Here is an 18,268-nt window from a genome sequence, read left to right as displayed (position 1 = left end):
TGTATGTGATCTGAGTCTTCTCTCTTGTGGTTTTTAAGATTCTATCCTTATTCTGTAGCTATGTATTTTCATTATAATGTGCCTTTGTGTCAATCTCTTGTAATTTTGTACATTTAGTGTCCTATAAGCCTCTTGTATTTGATTTTCCAATTCATTCTTTATGTTTGGGAAATTTTCTGATATTATTTCATTGAAGAGATTGTGCATTCCTTTGGTTTGAATCTCTGTGCCTTCCTCTATCCTAGTAAATCTTAGATTTGTTCTTTTGATGTTATCCCACAATTCTTGGATGTTCTGTTCATGGTTTCTTACTATCTTCACTGTATGGTCAACAATATTTTCAATATTGTATATTTTGTCTTCATTATCTAATGTTCTGTTTTCCAAGTGATCTAGTTTGTTGGTGATGCTTTCTATTGAGTTTTTATTTCATTTTATCGTTTTCTTCATTTCAAGGATTTCTGAATTTTTTTTCAGAATCTGTATCACTTTCTTGAAGTAATCTTTTGCTACCTGTATTTGCTCCCTTATTTCTTTATTGGTGTGATCAATGGTTGCCTATATTTGCTCTCTTATCTCTTAATTGGAGTGATCAATTTTTGCCTGTGTTTGCTTACTTAGGTCATTCTTTAATTCATAGATCATTTTAATTATATACATTCTGAACTTCTTTTCGGACATTTCATCAACTGCATTGTCCATGGATTTTATTATTGCAGTATCTTGGTTTGCTTGGAGCACTTTTCTCCCTTGTTTTTTCATGTTTTCTATGTGTTTTCCTTTCTTGCACTGTGGGTCTGAGGCATTACAGTTTCTACCCTGTAATCTTATAGTGTCCCTCCAGTTTACCTGCACCTCACTTTGGTTTTGAGCTTCTAGACCCCGGCTGGTGTCCCACAATAAATCCTACTTCAACTAAAGATAGTGGTGGCAATAGCAGAGATAACTCAAGAGAACAGTTGTGGTGTCCCAAGATGGATGCAACCACTTTCAGAGATGGGACTGAAAGGGTGGGCTGCCTGTTTGGAGATGCAGCTGCCTCCAGGCCCCATCTGTTGTCCCAATGTGGAGGCTACTGCATGGGGAGGGATATGGCAATGGCTCCAGTGTCCCAAGATGGGGTAGGCCTGGGCTCTGATGTGGATCTACTGGTAGGCAGGGGTGGTCCTAGTTCTGGGGCTGGGCTCAGGTGTGGGTCTACCAGTCAGTTGGGTGGTCCTGGGCTAGAGCCTGGGTCTTGGCTCCCACGCAGGTTGGCAGGGTGGTCCTGGGCCTGGGCCTGGGCTCCCAAGAGGGTCAGAGGAGCCATCCTGGACCAGGACCTGGGCCTTGGCTCCCACGTGAGCCGGTGGGGTGGTCCTCACTAATCTATAGTTGGAAATGTTGAAGTCACTTGTCCTTGGGTATTTTATTTTGTCTTACTTTGTTTTGCTTGTATTGATTTCCCTCCAACACAGCTCTGTGACTTGTCAGCCTTGAGGTTTATGTCTATTTCCTTGGACTCACTTCAGGGCAGTCACATTGCAGGCATATGTGTTTTCTGTAATAGGGCAATTCTCTTTTATCCCCACACTCCACAGTCATAATATTTGAGCTCATGAAGATCTCTTTAAAGTCAGTTTGAGTCTCACATTTGGAAGCAAGACATCTCTGAGGAAGGATGATCTAAACTGTAGCCCTTTATATGAAACTCACTTAAATACCTCCATCTTCCTCTGCCCTTGATCTTTGTAAAATAACAAAATATAAGATTTCTTTACAGTTACTTTGTTAGTTTAAAACAAATCCTTGAGCTTAGAGAAGTCTGTTTTTTTAATTATTTATTTTAGAGTTTTTTTAAAAAGCTGTGAAGTAGTGAATTTTTTCCTCTCAAGGATGTTTCACTAAAGTTTAGATGTCAATGATATTTCTTTCATTTTCTAAAACTATTTTTTAAATGATTTTTTTTGTATTTTTTCATTCAAGTCAGAATTTTAAAAAGAATATTCCCACTACATGGGTCAAAATTGTGTTATGACTATTACACATGAATAAATGAATGATTTGTTTAAAAAACAGGAAAACTTTAGGAACATTTGTTTTCTCAAGTGGACTTTGGTTTAAAACTAATGTGTTAAGAATTCAAAGGCATTTTCCTTCTCTTTTCTGTGCACTGGTGTGAAGTAAATGTCTTGGCAACACACATGTGCACCCACCAGCACTCACACCAGAAATTCATGAGGCAATTGATAAGGGTCTTCTTGCTGGAAGGAGTTTATGCGTGGGTTCTTGGCACAAGGGGACATATCTGTAGTCCAGGTCAGCCCAGCCTAATCACTACTTGTACAGAGAGTGGTGTGGGCAGGAGGTAAAGAAGCCAAGTAATGAGGAAACTTGTGACAATGTGGACAAGCAATATGATCTTAGGATCCAGGAACCAAAATGCTACAAAGAAATTGGGGGAGGACATTCTTCTCTTGCTCATGAACCTTTGGCCCTCTTGAAGCCCATGGTCAGCCTCCTTTGAGTGTTTTCCAAGCAGTGGGCTTTGATGAGGGGAGGGCCCTTGAATGAAAGAATGTCTCCCCAGGAACTGAGGGTATGAGGAGGATTTATTCAGAAATGTCTACATTCATACATCTGCATGCATGGAAATTAAAAACCATTAGAGTTGACATAAACTTATTTGAATCCTCAAGCTCTGGAGACCCCAGGATTAATCCAGCTAAAGATGTATTTCCAAACTGTGGTGACATTCCTTATTTTCATTGGGCCTAATATAAAAATCTTAATATTGGCCTTTGCTATTTCTGTTCAGATTCTTTTGAGCTCCTGATATGATTAATGCAATTCTGGATATTAAAGTGAGCTCCCAAAATCCTACTTAAAGAAAGATCTACTGGGCTGGAGAAGTAGCTCAGTGATATAATTCTTAATTAGGATGCAGGAAGCCATGGGGTTTAATCCCCAGCAGAACACACACATACACACACACACACACACACATGCACACACACACACACACACATGGATCTATTGGAAATGAACAATATGACTGGTGGGAACAGTGTCTAAAATAAAAGGTATCATCCTACCTTCATCTGACTCTGATCCCTGAGAGGATCATTAGCAAGCAGGACTATGTGGTTTGCTTGTATGGTCTGAACAAGGAAGGCATGCCACAGGAAGAGCAGCTGAAAAGACTAGAGATAGGTTGGGATGGAACAACCTTAAGTGGAAGACCATGGGGAATGTGTTGATTATTGCCATATTTCAAGAGCTACTAGAGAGATCTATGCTCTTCGGCTACAAACCATGGGGCTGGGAACAAAGGATGATGATTATTATAAAGAAAATTGAGCTGCCACATAATGCAATGGAATATTTTGTATACAGTGAGTTTCCTGGTACAGAAGGTATTGAATTTGAGGTTACATGCCCATTTGTCAGATGTGTTGAAGATTGAAGCAGGCTATTGACAGCCATTCAAGCATCTCTTGAGAATTAGAGAAAGGTATCCCCTTTAGATGGACATAAACATGCATAGCTGGATTACATTTCAGTCCCTACCCATTCCTATTATAGGGGATTCCTGCACAGGGCAGAATATGAGCAACTATTTGTGGCTGAGTGCATGATCCTAACCATGTCCTGTTCCAACAGCAATCAATTAAAGGAAGAAAAACACAGTAAATTAGAGGGTCCTCATAAATCAGAGAGAGTTGACCTGTATGATCTTTATGTAATAACTAACTGCTTAAGCCAGGGGTGTCCTTCAAAAATCAGAAATTGTTTGGGCTCTCTCCTTTGTGATTAAATTTATAAGACAAAATGTGCCAAGGAATTCTGTCACATGCAGAATTTGCTGTAAAAATGCTTGTTATGACCTACATACTAGTCTAAATATTTGGCATAAATTATTACCTTAGTCTGCACAATAACTAGGTAGTAATAGTATACCCATTTTACAATGAAGTATGAATAACTGCCTGAGATCACTTTGCTGAAGAGTGGCCAAAGGGGCATTTGGATGAGGCTTGTCTGACTCCAAAAGAAACTCAGGTTCTGAATTATAACACAAAATTACCTTTAAAAAAGATAAGAAGCAAGGTTTTGAAAGCTGTAATTCAGTGTCATGATTCTGTGTTACAGTAGAACATTAAGATTTGAAAGACTGAACTTGTGCAAAAGCCAAATAAGATTGCTTTTCTTTCTCTCTCTTTCGTTCTCTCTTTCTTTCTTTCTTTCTTTCTTTCTTTCTTTCTTTCTTTCTTTCTTTCTTTCTTTCTCTCTCTCTCTCTCTCTCTCTCTCTCTCTCTCTCTCTTTCTTTCTTTCTTTCTAGCATCTATTTAGTGGTACTGGGGATTGAACCCAGGGCCTTGCGCATGTTAGGCAAGCACTCTACCAGAGCTACATCCCCAGTCTAAGCATATACACTTTAAACGAATTTTGAAAACGTACTTGCTATATGGTCTGAATATCTGTTTCCCTCAAAATTTGTATATTGAAACCTAATTCTCAATAGGAGCATATTTGGAGGTGGGACCTATGGGAGGTAATTATATCACATAGGTGAGTCCTCATGAATGGGATTATAAAAAAGGATCCAGAGAGATCCCACACTCCTTCCACCATGTGAGGATACAGGAAGAAGACACCACATACTCAAACTGCCAGTGCTTTAGACTTAGTCTTCTGAGGCTCCATAAGTGTGAGAAACAAATGTTTGTCATTTATAAGCCACCCTGGTTTATGGTATTTTGTTATAAATGCCCAAATTGACTAAGACAATGATGTAAATATCAAGAGTGACGATAAATCAACTTCCCAGTCACTCTGAACATCCTGTCACCCTAAACCTTAATTTATGTACCTGTGCCACGTTAAACTGGACAAATGCAGAGGTAATTTCAGATAATCCATTTGCATTGCTGCAGCTATAGGTCAGTCCAAGACTTACCTCCTGTCTGAAGGTTTAGCTAGATTCCAGTGCCTGAAGTCCTTTCTCCCTCCCTGGACTTCTTCAGCATTCATAATTGGTTCAGTTGACTTGGCAACTTGGCAACACAGCTATGTGACAAATTTTTTCATTGGGAATTTAAATTTTTTGTTGTTCAAATGTCAGTGTGTTTATTTCTCATCTCCTCAACTGATAGCAAGTTCTGTAAGGGTATAGACCACAGCTTATACTTTCTAGAAACAGCCCAAAGGTGCTTTGCCCAGTTGACCTTCTACACTGGTCAAGAATTTTAGAATGATTTCAGTGCAGCATGCAGCCAGAATGAACCAGAATGAACCAGACTCTAATGTGCTTAGATTTCACATGAGTCTTTGAGGAGCCCCTGCTCCCACCAAGTATTTCTGCCATGTTATCTTCCTTGGGATTCTGTAAGTAGGGGTCTAATGTTCTTAATGATCTAATGTAGTGATTTTTTTCTCCCTCTTCCTTTGACTGAAGCTCAGACTTATGTGTTTATCAACTTCGGCATCTTCCTGAAACCCTCCTTGATGCTGACGGCACCTTTATTTGATTTTTAGGGAGGCCCTTGGCCCATAGTGGATAATGATAAATTTATGTTTTCTCTTTCTCCCTTCCCTTTTTACTGCTGCCTTTGGTTTCTCTCTTCCCCTACATCTAGATTTCCCCACAAAATCTCTCCCGAGCAATCTCATCCATTTTATCTCCCTGAAGACAATCTTACCTCTCCATCAGTGTTTGCGATCCTGAAAACTGATTTGGTTCTGATTTTTTAGTAATGAACATGTCTCAGACTTGCAGAATATTTATCATCTCTCCCCGTCTTCCCACTCCTCAGAACAACTCCCTCTGCTGACAGGCCCTCAGGAGGAAAATGTGAGCCACCACTGCCTGTCCATCAAGCCCTGCAGAATCTTCTGCATTACCTCTTGCATTGCCAGCATCGCCATCTCCCACCTTTGTGACTTCCTAGTCTACCAGGACGTCTTCCCACTCTCAGTCTCTCTTAGCACCCTCTCTCACTCCTTGTTCCTGGATTAGACTTCCTAAAATTACACCTCAAACCCCATCATTTCCCTGCTTGATAAGGTCTCATCAACTCAGTAAGTCTCCACCCTTAAGCCTTAACCCTCTTTTCCAATCTACCTCCCCACCATGTGCGTATTCATTTTGCTAAGAACACACCGTTGGACTCTGATGAATTTGTCTTTAACTCTTAGTATTTCCTCCTCACCACTCCAATCTCTCTTGCTAAACTCTTACCCATCCTGAAAGACCCAGCTTAGAAGATTTTGTTGCTGCTTGGTAAAACCAGTTCCTTCTTTGGTCCCCATTCCTTCTACTCTATCATGTCTCAGTTTCCTCCCTTGACCTCCTACTCAGACTCCTCCCAGATCCCATTGCAGCTGTTCTTCCCACCCTCCACAGCACACACTGTGTCAGCACTTTCCAAACTGCTTAATTATAGAGTGTTTTTTTGGGGGGTGGGGTACCAAGGACTGAATGCAGTAGTGCTTAACCATTGTGAACCATCCTCAGTCCCTTTTATTTTATTTTTTATTTTGAGACAGGGTCTCACTAAATTGTTTAAGGCATCACTAAGTTGCTGAGGCTGGCTTTAAACTTGCAATCCTCCCGCCTCAGCCTCTCAAGTTGCTGGAATTAAAAAGCTCGCACCACTGCACCCAGCAATTATAGAGAACTTAAAAAATTGTAGCATACAATATAGTATAGACAGTACAGAATGAACTGACCAGCCAATAATCCCTGAAAAAAAAGTCAGAATTCAATCCACACCCTTTTGTAAACTTAGAAGTTACTACATTAAGTCAATATCCTCATTTCAGGTACATAATCATGTTTCTGTATTTTGCTTTCATTGAAGCATAATCTAAAATTTTATTTCTTACAACTATAAAGTAGCAAGGAGAAGGCTGGAGTTGTGGCTCAGCAGTAGAGAGCTCGCCTAGCATGCACGAGGCTCTGGGGTTGATCCTCAGCACCACATAAAAATAAATAAATAAAATAAAAATACTGTGTCCAACTAAAAAATAAATATTTTTTAAAGTAGCAAGGAGAAAATAGAATATGGATTTTTTGTTGTTGTTGTCTTTGTTTTAGGAAATAAAGTTTTATCTTTTGAAGTACTCAGTCTTTATACTTCTTTATACTTTTTGAGAACTAAAAGACTCAGCTTTTCATTAACATTTCCATTGTTCAGTTGGTGATCCATAGAGAGTAAGTTTATGTACCCTTAATGTTTAATATGCAGTAAGGGATGAATAACCTCACAAATATATTCTAAACTTATCAGACACGGACCAGCAATCTCTACAGATGAGATATGCTAATGATGGTAAATAATGTCTACGCTTCCACATATTCATACATTTGGTGACCTTTCCATGCCACTTTCTCAGCATTCTCAGTATGGCATAAATTCCACACGGGAACATTATGGCATCGTAACTATTACTATGAACAGTATTTGGTATTTTATTACATATAATACAGTTTAGACTAAAAAAGTCAATAGTATAATTATTTTTTTGCTGTAGTACACTCATGAACACCACAGAATGTAGTTTGGAAAACTCAGATTCCTGTGTTCATTCACATGATTTCAATTGACATTTCTCAAACCACAAATCAAACATTACCCATGGAAATTTTCCTTTAAAATGCTCAATTCTGCATCAGTGCTCAATATGTACCTGTAGAAGAAAGATGGAAAAGAGGGAAAGAGTGAGCAATCTTACCAATTCTCACATCATTTATATAAATTAAATGTCTGCCATGAAAATGATACACGGGAAAGTTTACAAAATCATTTAGCATAAAATTCCTTGTCCAATTTAAGTATGGATATAATTTAAATTATTTATATTAGCAGCCGGTACATTAAAACAGACTTTTTAAAATATTTTTTTGTTGTACATGGGCACAATACCTTTATTTTATTTATTTATTTTCATGTGGTGCTGAGAATCGAACCCAGTGCCTCACACGCACTAGGCAAGCACTCTACCATTGTGCTACAACCCCAGCCCCTAAAACAGACTTTTTTTAATATTTATTTTTTAGTTGTAGTTGGACACAATGCCTTTATTTTATTTATTTATTGTTACATGGTGCTAAGGATAGAATATAGGGCCTCGCACGTGCTAAGCAAGTGCTCTACTGCTGAGCCACAACCCCAGGCCCCTATAACAGACTTTTAAGTGAGATTTCATAAGAGGAACATGTACTCCAAGACTATAATAATTACTCAGATACTTAGTAGAGTCACTGGAATAATTACTAAGATTATATAATCTAGATTTGTTCTTTGCTACTTTTAAAATTTTGCAAGTTCTTAATTCATTTCCTGATTTCCCCCCATTCTTGGATTTCACTTTTCTTGGTCGCAAAGCATCCAGTCTCTTCAGTTAAGGTGGGCAGGCTGCAGAGTTCAGTGCAATTGTGTCCTATTGTCAGTTTTTTAGTACCTGATTATCAGCTTTATATCTGCCTATTTGGAGGTCTAAATATAACCTGGAGTTACTCTCTGCATCATAGTGAATCTATGGTTTCTACTCAGGGATTTGACATTATAAAAATAATAGATAAGGTTTTTTGAAGTGGCTACTGATAATTACTTTATGATTATTCTGTGACTAATGTCATCATACTTTCTTAATGAGTACAGATAATCCTGTTACTTGTATAGTTTTATTGGGTTCACTTTCAAATAAACTTACATTTTTCTCCTTGTTGCCTGTGTTGGTACTCTGGCAGTTTCAAAGAAAGCATGGAGAAGTCATCATACTCTGACTGGCTAATAAACAACAGTATTGCTGAGCTGGTTGCTTCAACAGGCCTTCCTGTGAACATCAGCGATGCCTACCAGGATCCGCGCTTTGATGCTGAGGTAAGAGGCATTCTCTGGTTGCCATCATTAGATTCCATGGTCATAATGTTGACAGTTTGCTGGTTGAAGCAAAACTGGGAATCTTATAGATCCACAATACCCACTGAATTTATTGGCAATTCTTTTGCATCTTTTCTCTGTAGTCTGAGTTTTAATATGCTAACTGTTTGACTAAGAGAAAACTTCCTTTTTCTACCCTTATTGGTGGCAAAATGACTATCCTCAGTCTGATGCTCTTTTATGATTAGATGTACTTTATATTGAGCTATGAAATATTTAATAATAAAATGTGCGTATAACATAGTTATTTCCCAGCAGATGCTGGAGTAACTACCATATTTTTCAAAATTGCTCCCAAGAAACAGTAAATTGGTTAATGTTATTGTTTAGTGTTAATTCTATAGGTGCATTTTGCTGATATGCAGAATATATTAAAACAGTTTACATTCTAAGATAATACAGAGCATCATACAGATAAATTCATACAAGCTTATAAAAGCTCTGTGTGGATATGTGTGTGTCTAAGCATAAATATATATACTATGTAGAGAAAATAAATATGTATAAAGTTTCCCATTCTAGATTGCCAGGCTGAGCTCTGAAGAGTAGCAGGAGTATCTTGGTGGCCAAGAATAAGAGGAATATGTGTTGTAAGCAAAGCTGAACAAGCACAGGGAATTGGGGAACTGGGTTTTTTTTTTTTTAACAGGGTTGAGGAGCCACAATTGATGAGGATGGAAAGGGAAGCAGGTCCAGATCACCAAAAAGCTTTGAAAGCTATGCTAATAGGTTGAATATTCACAGTGGGAACTAATATTTTTGTTCTAAATGCAGGAGATGCCTGAGTTGTATTTCAGAATGATCACACTGCCTACACAAGACAGGGTAGATTAGTAATAATAACAACTGAACTTTTGGTCTTTGCAATGCCAAAAAGGAGGAGTCATCATCCCTGTTTTACAGAAATTGAGAGCTTGTCCATGGCTCTGGAGACAGACAAGGAATCAGCCTTATTATCTGACTCTATAGACTGTCCTCTTCACCTGGCCTTGTGCTGCCTCAACTGTCTCTGGCAGGGACACAATGATGTCAGGAAGGCTGAGATCTAAGTCTAATCTATAACTTGAGTCAGGTCACCTTTGCAGATCTGTGCAGGGAAATTTTAAATTCCTTTACCACTTCTCTGTGGCTGTCTGGAACTCTCTTCCCCCAGAGGAAAGTTTTTCTGTATATTTTCTTTTTTTTTTTTTTTTTTTTTTTTTTTTTTTATTGGATGTTCACAACTTTACAAAGCTCATGACCAAACATATTTCATAAAATAGAATCAATTGGGTTATGAACTCCCATTTTTTCCCCAAATACAGATTGCAGAATCACATTGGTTACACATCACATTTTTACATACTGCCATATTAGTGACTGTTGTATTCTGCTACCTTTCCTATCCTCTACTATCCCCCCTCCCCTCCCCTCCCATCTTCTCTCTCTACCCCATCTACTGTAATTCATTTCCCTCCATGTTTGTTATCCCATTCCCCTAGTAAACTCTTAAATGTAATTTTGTATAACAATGGGGGTCTCCCTCCATTTACATGTGATTTCCCTTTTTTTCTCCCTTTCCCTCCCGCCTCATGTCTCTGTTTAATGCTAGTCTTTTCTTCCTGCTCATCCTCCCTGTTCCGTTCTTAGTTGCTCTCATTATATCAAGGAAGACATTTGGTATTTGTTTTTTAGGGATTGGCTAGCTTCACTAAGCATAATCTGCTCTAGTGCCATCCATTTCCCTGCAAATTCCGTGATTTTGTCATTTTTTAGTGCTGCGTAATATTCCATGGTGTATAATTGTCACATTTTTTTTATCCATTCATCTATTGAAGGGCATCTGGGTTGGTTCCACAGTCTAGCAATTGTGAATTGTGCTGCTATGAACATCGATGTGGCAGTATCCCTGTAGTGTGCTCTTTTAAGGTCTTCAGGAAATAGTCCGAGTAGGGCAATAGCTGGGTCAAATGGTGGTTCCATTCCCAGCTTTCCCAGGAATCTCCATACTGCTTTCCAAATTGGCCGCACCCGTTTGCAGTCCCACCAGCAGTGAACAAGAGTACCCTTTTCCCCACATCCTCGCCAGCACTTGTTGTTGTTTGACTTCATCATGGCTGCCAATCTTACTGGGGTGAGGTGGTATCTTAGGGTGGTTTTGATTTGCATTTCCTTGACTGCTAGAGATGGTGAGCATTTTTTCATGTACTTGTTGATTGATTGTATGTCCTCCTCTGTGAAGTGTTTGTTCATATCCTTGGCCCATTTGTTGATTGGGTTATTTGTTTTCCTATTGTCTAATTTTTTGAGTTCTCTGTATACTCTGGATATTAGAGCTCTATCTGAAGTGTGAGGAGTAAAAATTTGTTCCCAGGATGTAGGCTCCCTATTTACCTCTCTTATTGTTTCTCTTGCTGAGAAAAAACTTTTCAGTTTAAGAAAGTCCCATTTGTAGATTCTTGTTATTAACTCTTGTGCTATGGGTGTCCTATTAAGGAATTTTGAGCCCGTCCCCACAATCTGTAGATCGGAGCCAACTTTTTCTTCTATCAGACGGAGAGTCTCTGATTTGATATCTAGCTCCTTTATCCACTTTGAGTTGACTTTTGTGCATGGCGAGAGGAGGGGATTCAGTTTCATTTTGTTGCATATGGATTTCCAGTTTTCCCAACACCATTTGTTGAAGATGCTATCCTTTCTCCATTGCATGTTTTTAGCTCCTTTATCAAGTATAAGATAGTTGTAGCTTTGTGGGTTAGTCTCTGTGTCCTCTATTCTGTACCATTGGTCCACCCGCCTGTTCTGGTACCAGTACCATGCTGTTTTTATTACTATTGCTCTGTAATAAAGTTTGAAATCTGGTATCGCTATACCACCTGATTCACACTTCCTGCTTAGAATTGTTTTTGCTATTCTGGGTCTTTTATTTTTCCATATGAATTTCATGATTGCTTTATCTATTTCTACAAGAAATGCCATTGGGATTTTGATTGGCATTGCATTGAACCTATAGAGAACTTTCGGTAAAATCGCCATTTTGATGATGTTAGTTCTGCCTATCCATGAACAGGGTATATTTTTCCATCTTCTAAGATCCTCTTCTATTTCTTTCTTTAGGGTTCTGTAGTTTTCATTGTATAGGTCTTTCACCTCTTTTGTTAGGTTGATTCCCAAGTATTTTATTTTTCTTGAGGTTATTGTGAATGGAGTGTTTTTCCTCATTTCCGTTTCAGAAGTTTTGTCGCTGATATACAGAAATGCCTTTGATTTATGTGTGTTAATTTTATATCCTGCCACTTTGCTGAATTCATTAATTAGTTCTAGTAGTTTTTTTGTAGACCGTTTTGGGTCTTCTAGGTATAGAATCATGTCATCCGCAAATAGTGATAATTTTAGTTCTTCTTTTCCTATTTTTATGCCTTTAATTTCTTTCGTCTGTCTAATTGCTCTGGCCAGTGTTTCGAGAACTATATTGAATAGAAGTGGTGATAGGGGGCATCCCTGTCTTGTTCCAGATTTTAGAGGGAATGCCTTCAATTTTTCTCCATTCAGAATGATGCTAGCCTGAGGCTTAGCATAGATAGCTTTTACAATGTCGAGGTAAGTTCCTGTTATCCCTATTTTTTCTAATGTTTTGAACATAAAGGGATGCTGTACTTTGTCAAATGCTTTCTCTGCGTCTATCGAGATGATCATATGGTTCTTATCTTTAAGCCTATTGATGTGGTGGATAACATTTATTGATTTCCGTATATTGAACCATCCTTGCATCCCAGGGATGAATCCTACTTGATCATGGTGCACAATTTTTTTGATATGTCTTTGTATCCGATTCGCCAGAATTTTATTGAGGATTTTTGCATCTAGGTTCATTAGAGATATTGGTCTGTAGTTTTCTTTCTTTGAGGTGTCTTTGTCTGGTTTCGGAATCAGGGTGATGTTGGCCTCATAGAATGAATTTGGAAGAGCTCCCTCTTTTTCTATTTCCTGAAATAACTTGAAAAGTATTGGTATTAATTCTTCTTTAAAGGTTTTGTAGAACTCCGCTGTATACCCATCCGGTCCTGGACTTTTCTTGGTTGGAAGTTTTTTGATTGCTTCTTCTATTTCATCTATTGATATTGGTCTGTTTAAGTTGTGAGTTTCCTCCTGACTCAGTCTGGGCAAATCATATGACTTAAGGAATTTATCGATGTCTTCACTTTCTTCTATCTTATTGGAATATAGGTTTTCAAAATAATTTCTCATTGTTTTCTGTATTTCTGAAGCGTCTGTTGTAATATTGCCTTTTTCATCCCGTATGTTAGTGATTTGAGTTCTCTCTCTTCTTCTCTTCGTTAGTATGGCTAGGGGTCTGTCGATCTTATTTATTTTTTCAAAGAACCAACTTTTTGTTTTGTTAATTTTTTCAATAGTTTCTTTTGTTTCAATTTCATTGATTTCTGCTCTGATTTTAATTAGCTCTTGCCTTCTGCTACATTTGCTATTGTTTTGCTCTTCCTTTTCTAGGGCTTTGAGATGAAGTGTGAGCTCATTTATTTGTTGGTTTTTCCTTTTTTTGAGGAATGACCTCCAGGCAATGAATTTCCCTCTTAAAACTGCTTTCATTGTGTCCCATAGATTCCGATATGTTGTTTCTGTATTTTCATTTATCTCTAGGAATTTTTTGATTTCCTCCTTTATGTCTTCTGTAACCCATTGATCATTCAATAACATATTGTTCATTGTCCATGTGAAGTAGGATTTTTCCTTCCTTCTTTTATCATTGATTTCCAGTTTCATTCCATTATGATCTGATAGAGTGCATGGTATTATCTCAACCCCTTTGTATTTACCGAGGGTTGCCCTATGGCATAATATATGGTCTATTTTTGAGAAGGTTCCATGTGCTGCTGAGAAAAAAGTATATCCACTTGATGATGGTTGATATATTCTATATATGTCAGTTAAGTCTAGGTTATTGATAGTGATATTGAGGTCAATAGTTTCTTTATTCAACTTTTGTTTGGAGGATCTGTCCAATGGTGAGAGAGGTGTGTTGAAGTCACCCATGATTATTGTGTTGTGGTCTATTTGATTCTTGAACTTGAGGAGAGTTTGTTTTATGAACGTCGCAGCGCCATTATTTGGTGCATAAATATTGATAATTGTTATGTCTTGTTGGTGAATGGTTCCTTTTAACAGTATATAATGTCCTTCCTTATCCCTTTTGATTAACTTAGTCTTGAAGTCGATTTTATTCGATATGAGAATGGCCACGCCTGCTTGCTTACGAGGACCGTGTGCTTGGTATATTTTTTCCCAACCTTTTACCTTGAGTCTGTGTATGTCTTTTCCAATCAGATGTGTCTCCTGGATGCAACATATTGTTGGGTTTGTTTTTTTAATCCATGTTACCAGCCTATGTCGCTTTATTGGAGAGTTTAAGCCATTAACGTTTAGAGTTACTATTGATATATGGTTTGTACTTCCTGCCATGTTTGATTATTTATCTTTTTTTTTTTTTTCACCCTAATTTAGTTTGTTTCTCCATGATTAGCTTTCCCCCCTTCCTCTGTCTTTACCGAGGCACTTCCCGCTGATGGTTTTGGTTATTGTTTTCCATTTCTTCCTCGTGTAGAGTTTTGCTCAAGACGCTTTGCAATGCTGGTTTTCTGGCTACAAATTCTTTTAGCTTTTGTTTATCATGAAAGATTTTTATTTCGTTGTCGTATCTGAAGCTTAATTTTGCTGGATACAGAATTCTTGGTTGGCATCCATTGTCTTTCAGTGTTTGAAATACATTGTTCCAGGATCTTCTCGCTTTCAGCGTCTGTGATGAAAAATCCGTTGTCAACCTTATTGGTTTACCCCTAAATGTAATCTGTCTCTTTTCTCTTGTAGCTTTTAATATTTTCTCCTTGTTCTGTATATTGGATAGCTTCATAACAATGTGTCTTGGCATTGGTCTACTGTGATTTTGTGTGCTCGGTGTCCTGTATGCATCTACAATTTGTATATCTGTTTCCTTTTTTATTTCTGGAAAGTTTTCTGTAATTATCTCATTCAGCAGGTTATTCATTCCCTTGGCATGAATCTCTGTGCCTTCCTCTACCCCGATGACTCGTAAGTTTGGTTTTTTTAAGTTATCCAAAATCTCTTGGATGTTTTTCTCGTGATTTTTTACCAGCCTATCTGAGTTGGCTAGACTCTTTTCAAGTTGATATATTTTGTCTTCATTATCTGACGTTCTGGCTTCTACTTGCTCCACTCTGTTAGTGATAGTCTCGATTGAGTTTTTAATTTGGTTTATCGTTTCCTTCATTTCTAGAATTATTGTTTGATTTTTTTTAATAATCTCTATCTCCTGATAAAGATTCTTAACTTCTTCTTTTATCTGTTTTTGTAATTCCTTTTCAATGTGATCTTTAAGGTTCCTTTCCATCTGTCTAAGGTGTTCCTTGAGTTCTTTATATGGCCATTTTTCTGATGACTCCAGGTCCTCCTGAATATTTAGGCTGTCCTGCATTGTTTGTACTCCTTTTCTTCCTTGCTTTTTTATGCTCATGATACTTCTTGTTCTGTTTGACTGCTGAGTTACTGTTTACTCTTATAAATTTATTTGATGCTTGGGAGGAGAGGTATTAGAGGGGAAGGGAAGAAGTCACTAAAGAGAGTGAGTGTAGGCAGGTGGGGTTCAAGAGAGGGGGAATAAGAAAGTTGAAAAGAAATGAATAGACAAAAGAGAAAAGTGAGATGAAAGAGAGAAAAAACGAAAAAATAAAAATTTAAAACAAACAAACAAAAAATTATAATGGTATTAAAAAATGGAAATTGAAGTTTAAAAAAAGAATAGTAATAATAATAGAATAAAAAGAATTAAAAAAATTGAAACCATTGATAAGAAAGTTAAAGAACAACAACAACGTCAACTACAAAAAGTGAAAATAAAAAAAAAAAATACTAATAATAATCATTAAAAAAAAAGAATAATAATAATAATAATAAATGCAGTCATAGAGCTCGATTAACTTCTCTTCCAGTAGGTGGAGCTATGCCCGCTGGGCCAGGCTTCTCCTCTTGATAGGTGGAAACCAATCACTGTGCCTCAGCTCTTCTTCCCATACTGTGCGAGTCTCCAGTCCTGAGTGCTTAGGTCCTTCTCTTGTGGTTCCTCAATCCAGGCCCCACTCGCCTGTAATGCTTACCACATTACTGGCCACACGCCGGGTCTGCTGCTCCTGGGAGCCCTGTTTTCCAGGATGCCTGGGCACACCCTTTCTGTTTTCCTCCCTCGGACCCCCAGGGCTTGGGGCTGAGGACCCCCAGCGAGATTGTTTGCCCTCAGGTAGCAACTCCCCTGGTAGCTGGTGCAAGGGACCTCTGTTGTCAGTCCTGGTGGGAGCGATAACCGCGTTTTTGGGCACCGCGCTGGTCCACGACCTTAGCAGCGCCGCCGCGGCCTCCGCTGCTCCTCGGCCCGGTGCCTAGCTCCTGGGGCCCAAGCGGCTGCCGCTGCGGCTCTCCAACCCCCTCCTCCGGAGCACGGGTTCCTTCGCAGGGGGATGCCCAACGACCCCAGAGCAGGCTCTGCCCCAAGGTGCAGCAGGGAACAGGCGACCGAGGCGCTTGAGGCCGTGGTCCAGCCTTCAGAGGACAGGGCTCGGCATGCAGCCCAATTCCAGTCTCTAGATGTGGCTGCTGGACCGTGTAGACAAGGCCATCAAGGCAGCATGCCGAAAGCAAATGGCGGCTCCCGTGGAGTGGGTTTTCGGCCCCGAAACCCCAGCCCAGCCAACAATTTCAGACCACTAACTCTCCCTGTATAGACATTATTCAAAAAAAAAAAAAAAAAAAAGGGCGGGGTGTACTGAGCTTTCTTTGCCTCAGGTACTTAAGATCCACTGCTGATTACCCATTCAGCTTCTCCGCAGGGGGCGAAGTGAAAGAGGAAGCATATGGGCGCAAAGCGCCCGTGGCTCTGAACAGGAAAGCGTCCGGGAGCCAAGAGTCTCTTTTTCAATCTCTTTGTTTTTTCTGCTGCTTGTTCGGGTGGTCCACTACAGACTAATGGTGAAAGGAGCTCTAACAAGCTGTGCAAAGTCTCTATTAAAGCCGCTACTCTGAGCACCAGTTTCAGCACTTCAGCAACCCCCGTTTGCAGCCCAGTTCGCTATTTCATAAAGGCTTGGTTAGATTCCCTTCACGTCGCCTCCTGCGCTGGGTGGGTGGGGGGCTGTTTGGCGTGCGGGCGGGGACCCTTATCGCCGCGCTGGGCCCGGCCGCCTGGGGCTGTTTGCAAAACCGGGCAGGCGGCGCCGGAGGCGCCGTTTGGCGGCGGCTGGCAGTGAGACTGAACCCCTGCGCCGCGTGGCCAAGATTCACTCGTCTAGGACAAACTGTCACCTCTGATAAACTTACTGATTCCCGGCAGGTCTCCTTTCCACGGAATTTTGCTAGAAGTCCCTCCGTAGGTAGATTCTAGGTGTATTAATGGGTCTTTCTGAACGCGTTACTGTGGAGATACTGAAAATACTGCTTCTTCGCCGGCCGCCATGTTGGGTCCCCTTTCTGTATATTTTCTATTCCTTCTTGAGCATCAGGCTTAGAAGCACCTACCTTGGAGCATGAACTCACAGTCTAGGCTCGGCTCTTTCTAGTATGCCCACTCAGTTGTCCTAACACTGACTACCCTCTAGCTTTCTTCAGTTCTAAGACAGCAAGACTGAACTTTGAGTTACCTTTCTAGGGAAAGTGACAGTCCAAAGAATCTTTAGTTCTCCTCTTGAAAAGACGAACACCACCCCCGAGTTCTGATATAGCATGGTGAAAATGATCTACAGATGTCAGTAGTATAAACTTTAGCATTGCAATTGAGGTAAAACTGATTTTATGAAGTTTTGTCTTTTGCTATGTTTCTCTCTTCCTTGATATTAGAGAATAATGAAAAGATTTCTATACTTACAGTCTTAGGAAGAAATACTCCCAGTATTCTATTATTATCATCAGTAATAACAGACAAACCAAAAGACTTTCCTATGCAGAAAAATCATTAATTGACAATCCATTATTGCAAAGTCAATGTAGTTGATTAGATGTCAGGGAACAATAGTCATTTCCCACCCCAAATCATACCATTAAATTTGAGTGAGTTCCTATTATTCTGCTCTTAGCTTTGGATAAAGAGATTCAAATTAAAATTCTGAGGAAGACAAAAAATCAAATTGCACTATTTTTTATTGGTCCATAAGATATTTGTGATGGTATAACAGAACATAATGCAGTGTATATCTGTGTACCTACCACCCAGTTTAAGAAAAATCAAAAGATTATTACTTTTGAATATTTGTGTTGATCTTCCCTAATCCCATATCCTTTATTC

The 18,268-nt window shown here is 39.2% G+C and overlaps 1 protein-coding gene across 1 annotated transcript in view; it reads left to right on the top strand.

The window, feature by feature from the left end:
• The window catches only part of PDE11A (phosphodiesterase 11A), a gene marked incomplete at both ends in the record, with an annotated part of 382,619 nt that overhangs the window by 176,707 nt on the left and 187,644 nt on the right, over window positions 1-18,268 (top strand). Inside the window, one exon of the mRNA XM_081261295.1 lies at window positions 8,736-8,868. Within this exon, the coding sequence (XP_081117421.1) occupies window positions 8,736-8,868 (133 nt within the window). The remainder of the gene's footprint in view (window positions 1-8,735; window positions 8,869-18,268) is intronic.

The sequence above is a fragment of the Spermophilus citellus genome, assembly GCF_964194105.1.
Source record: "Spermophilus citellus genome assembly, chromosome: 11".
Taxonomy (NCBI): domain Eukaryota; kingdom Metazoa; phylum Chordata; class Mammalia; order Rodentia; family Sciuridae; genus Spermophilus; species Spermophilus citellus.
The sequence above is the reverse complement of the archived record's forward strand: the minus strand, read 5'-3'. Positions and strand labels throughout refer to the sequence as shown.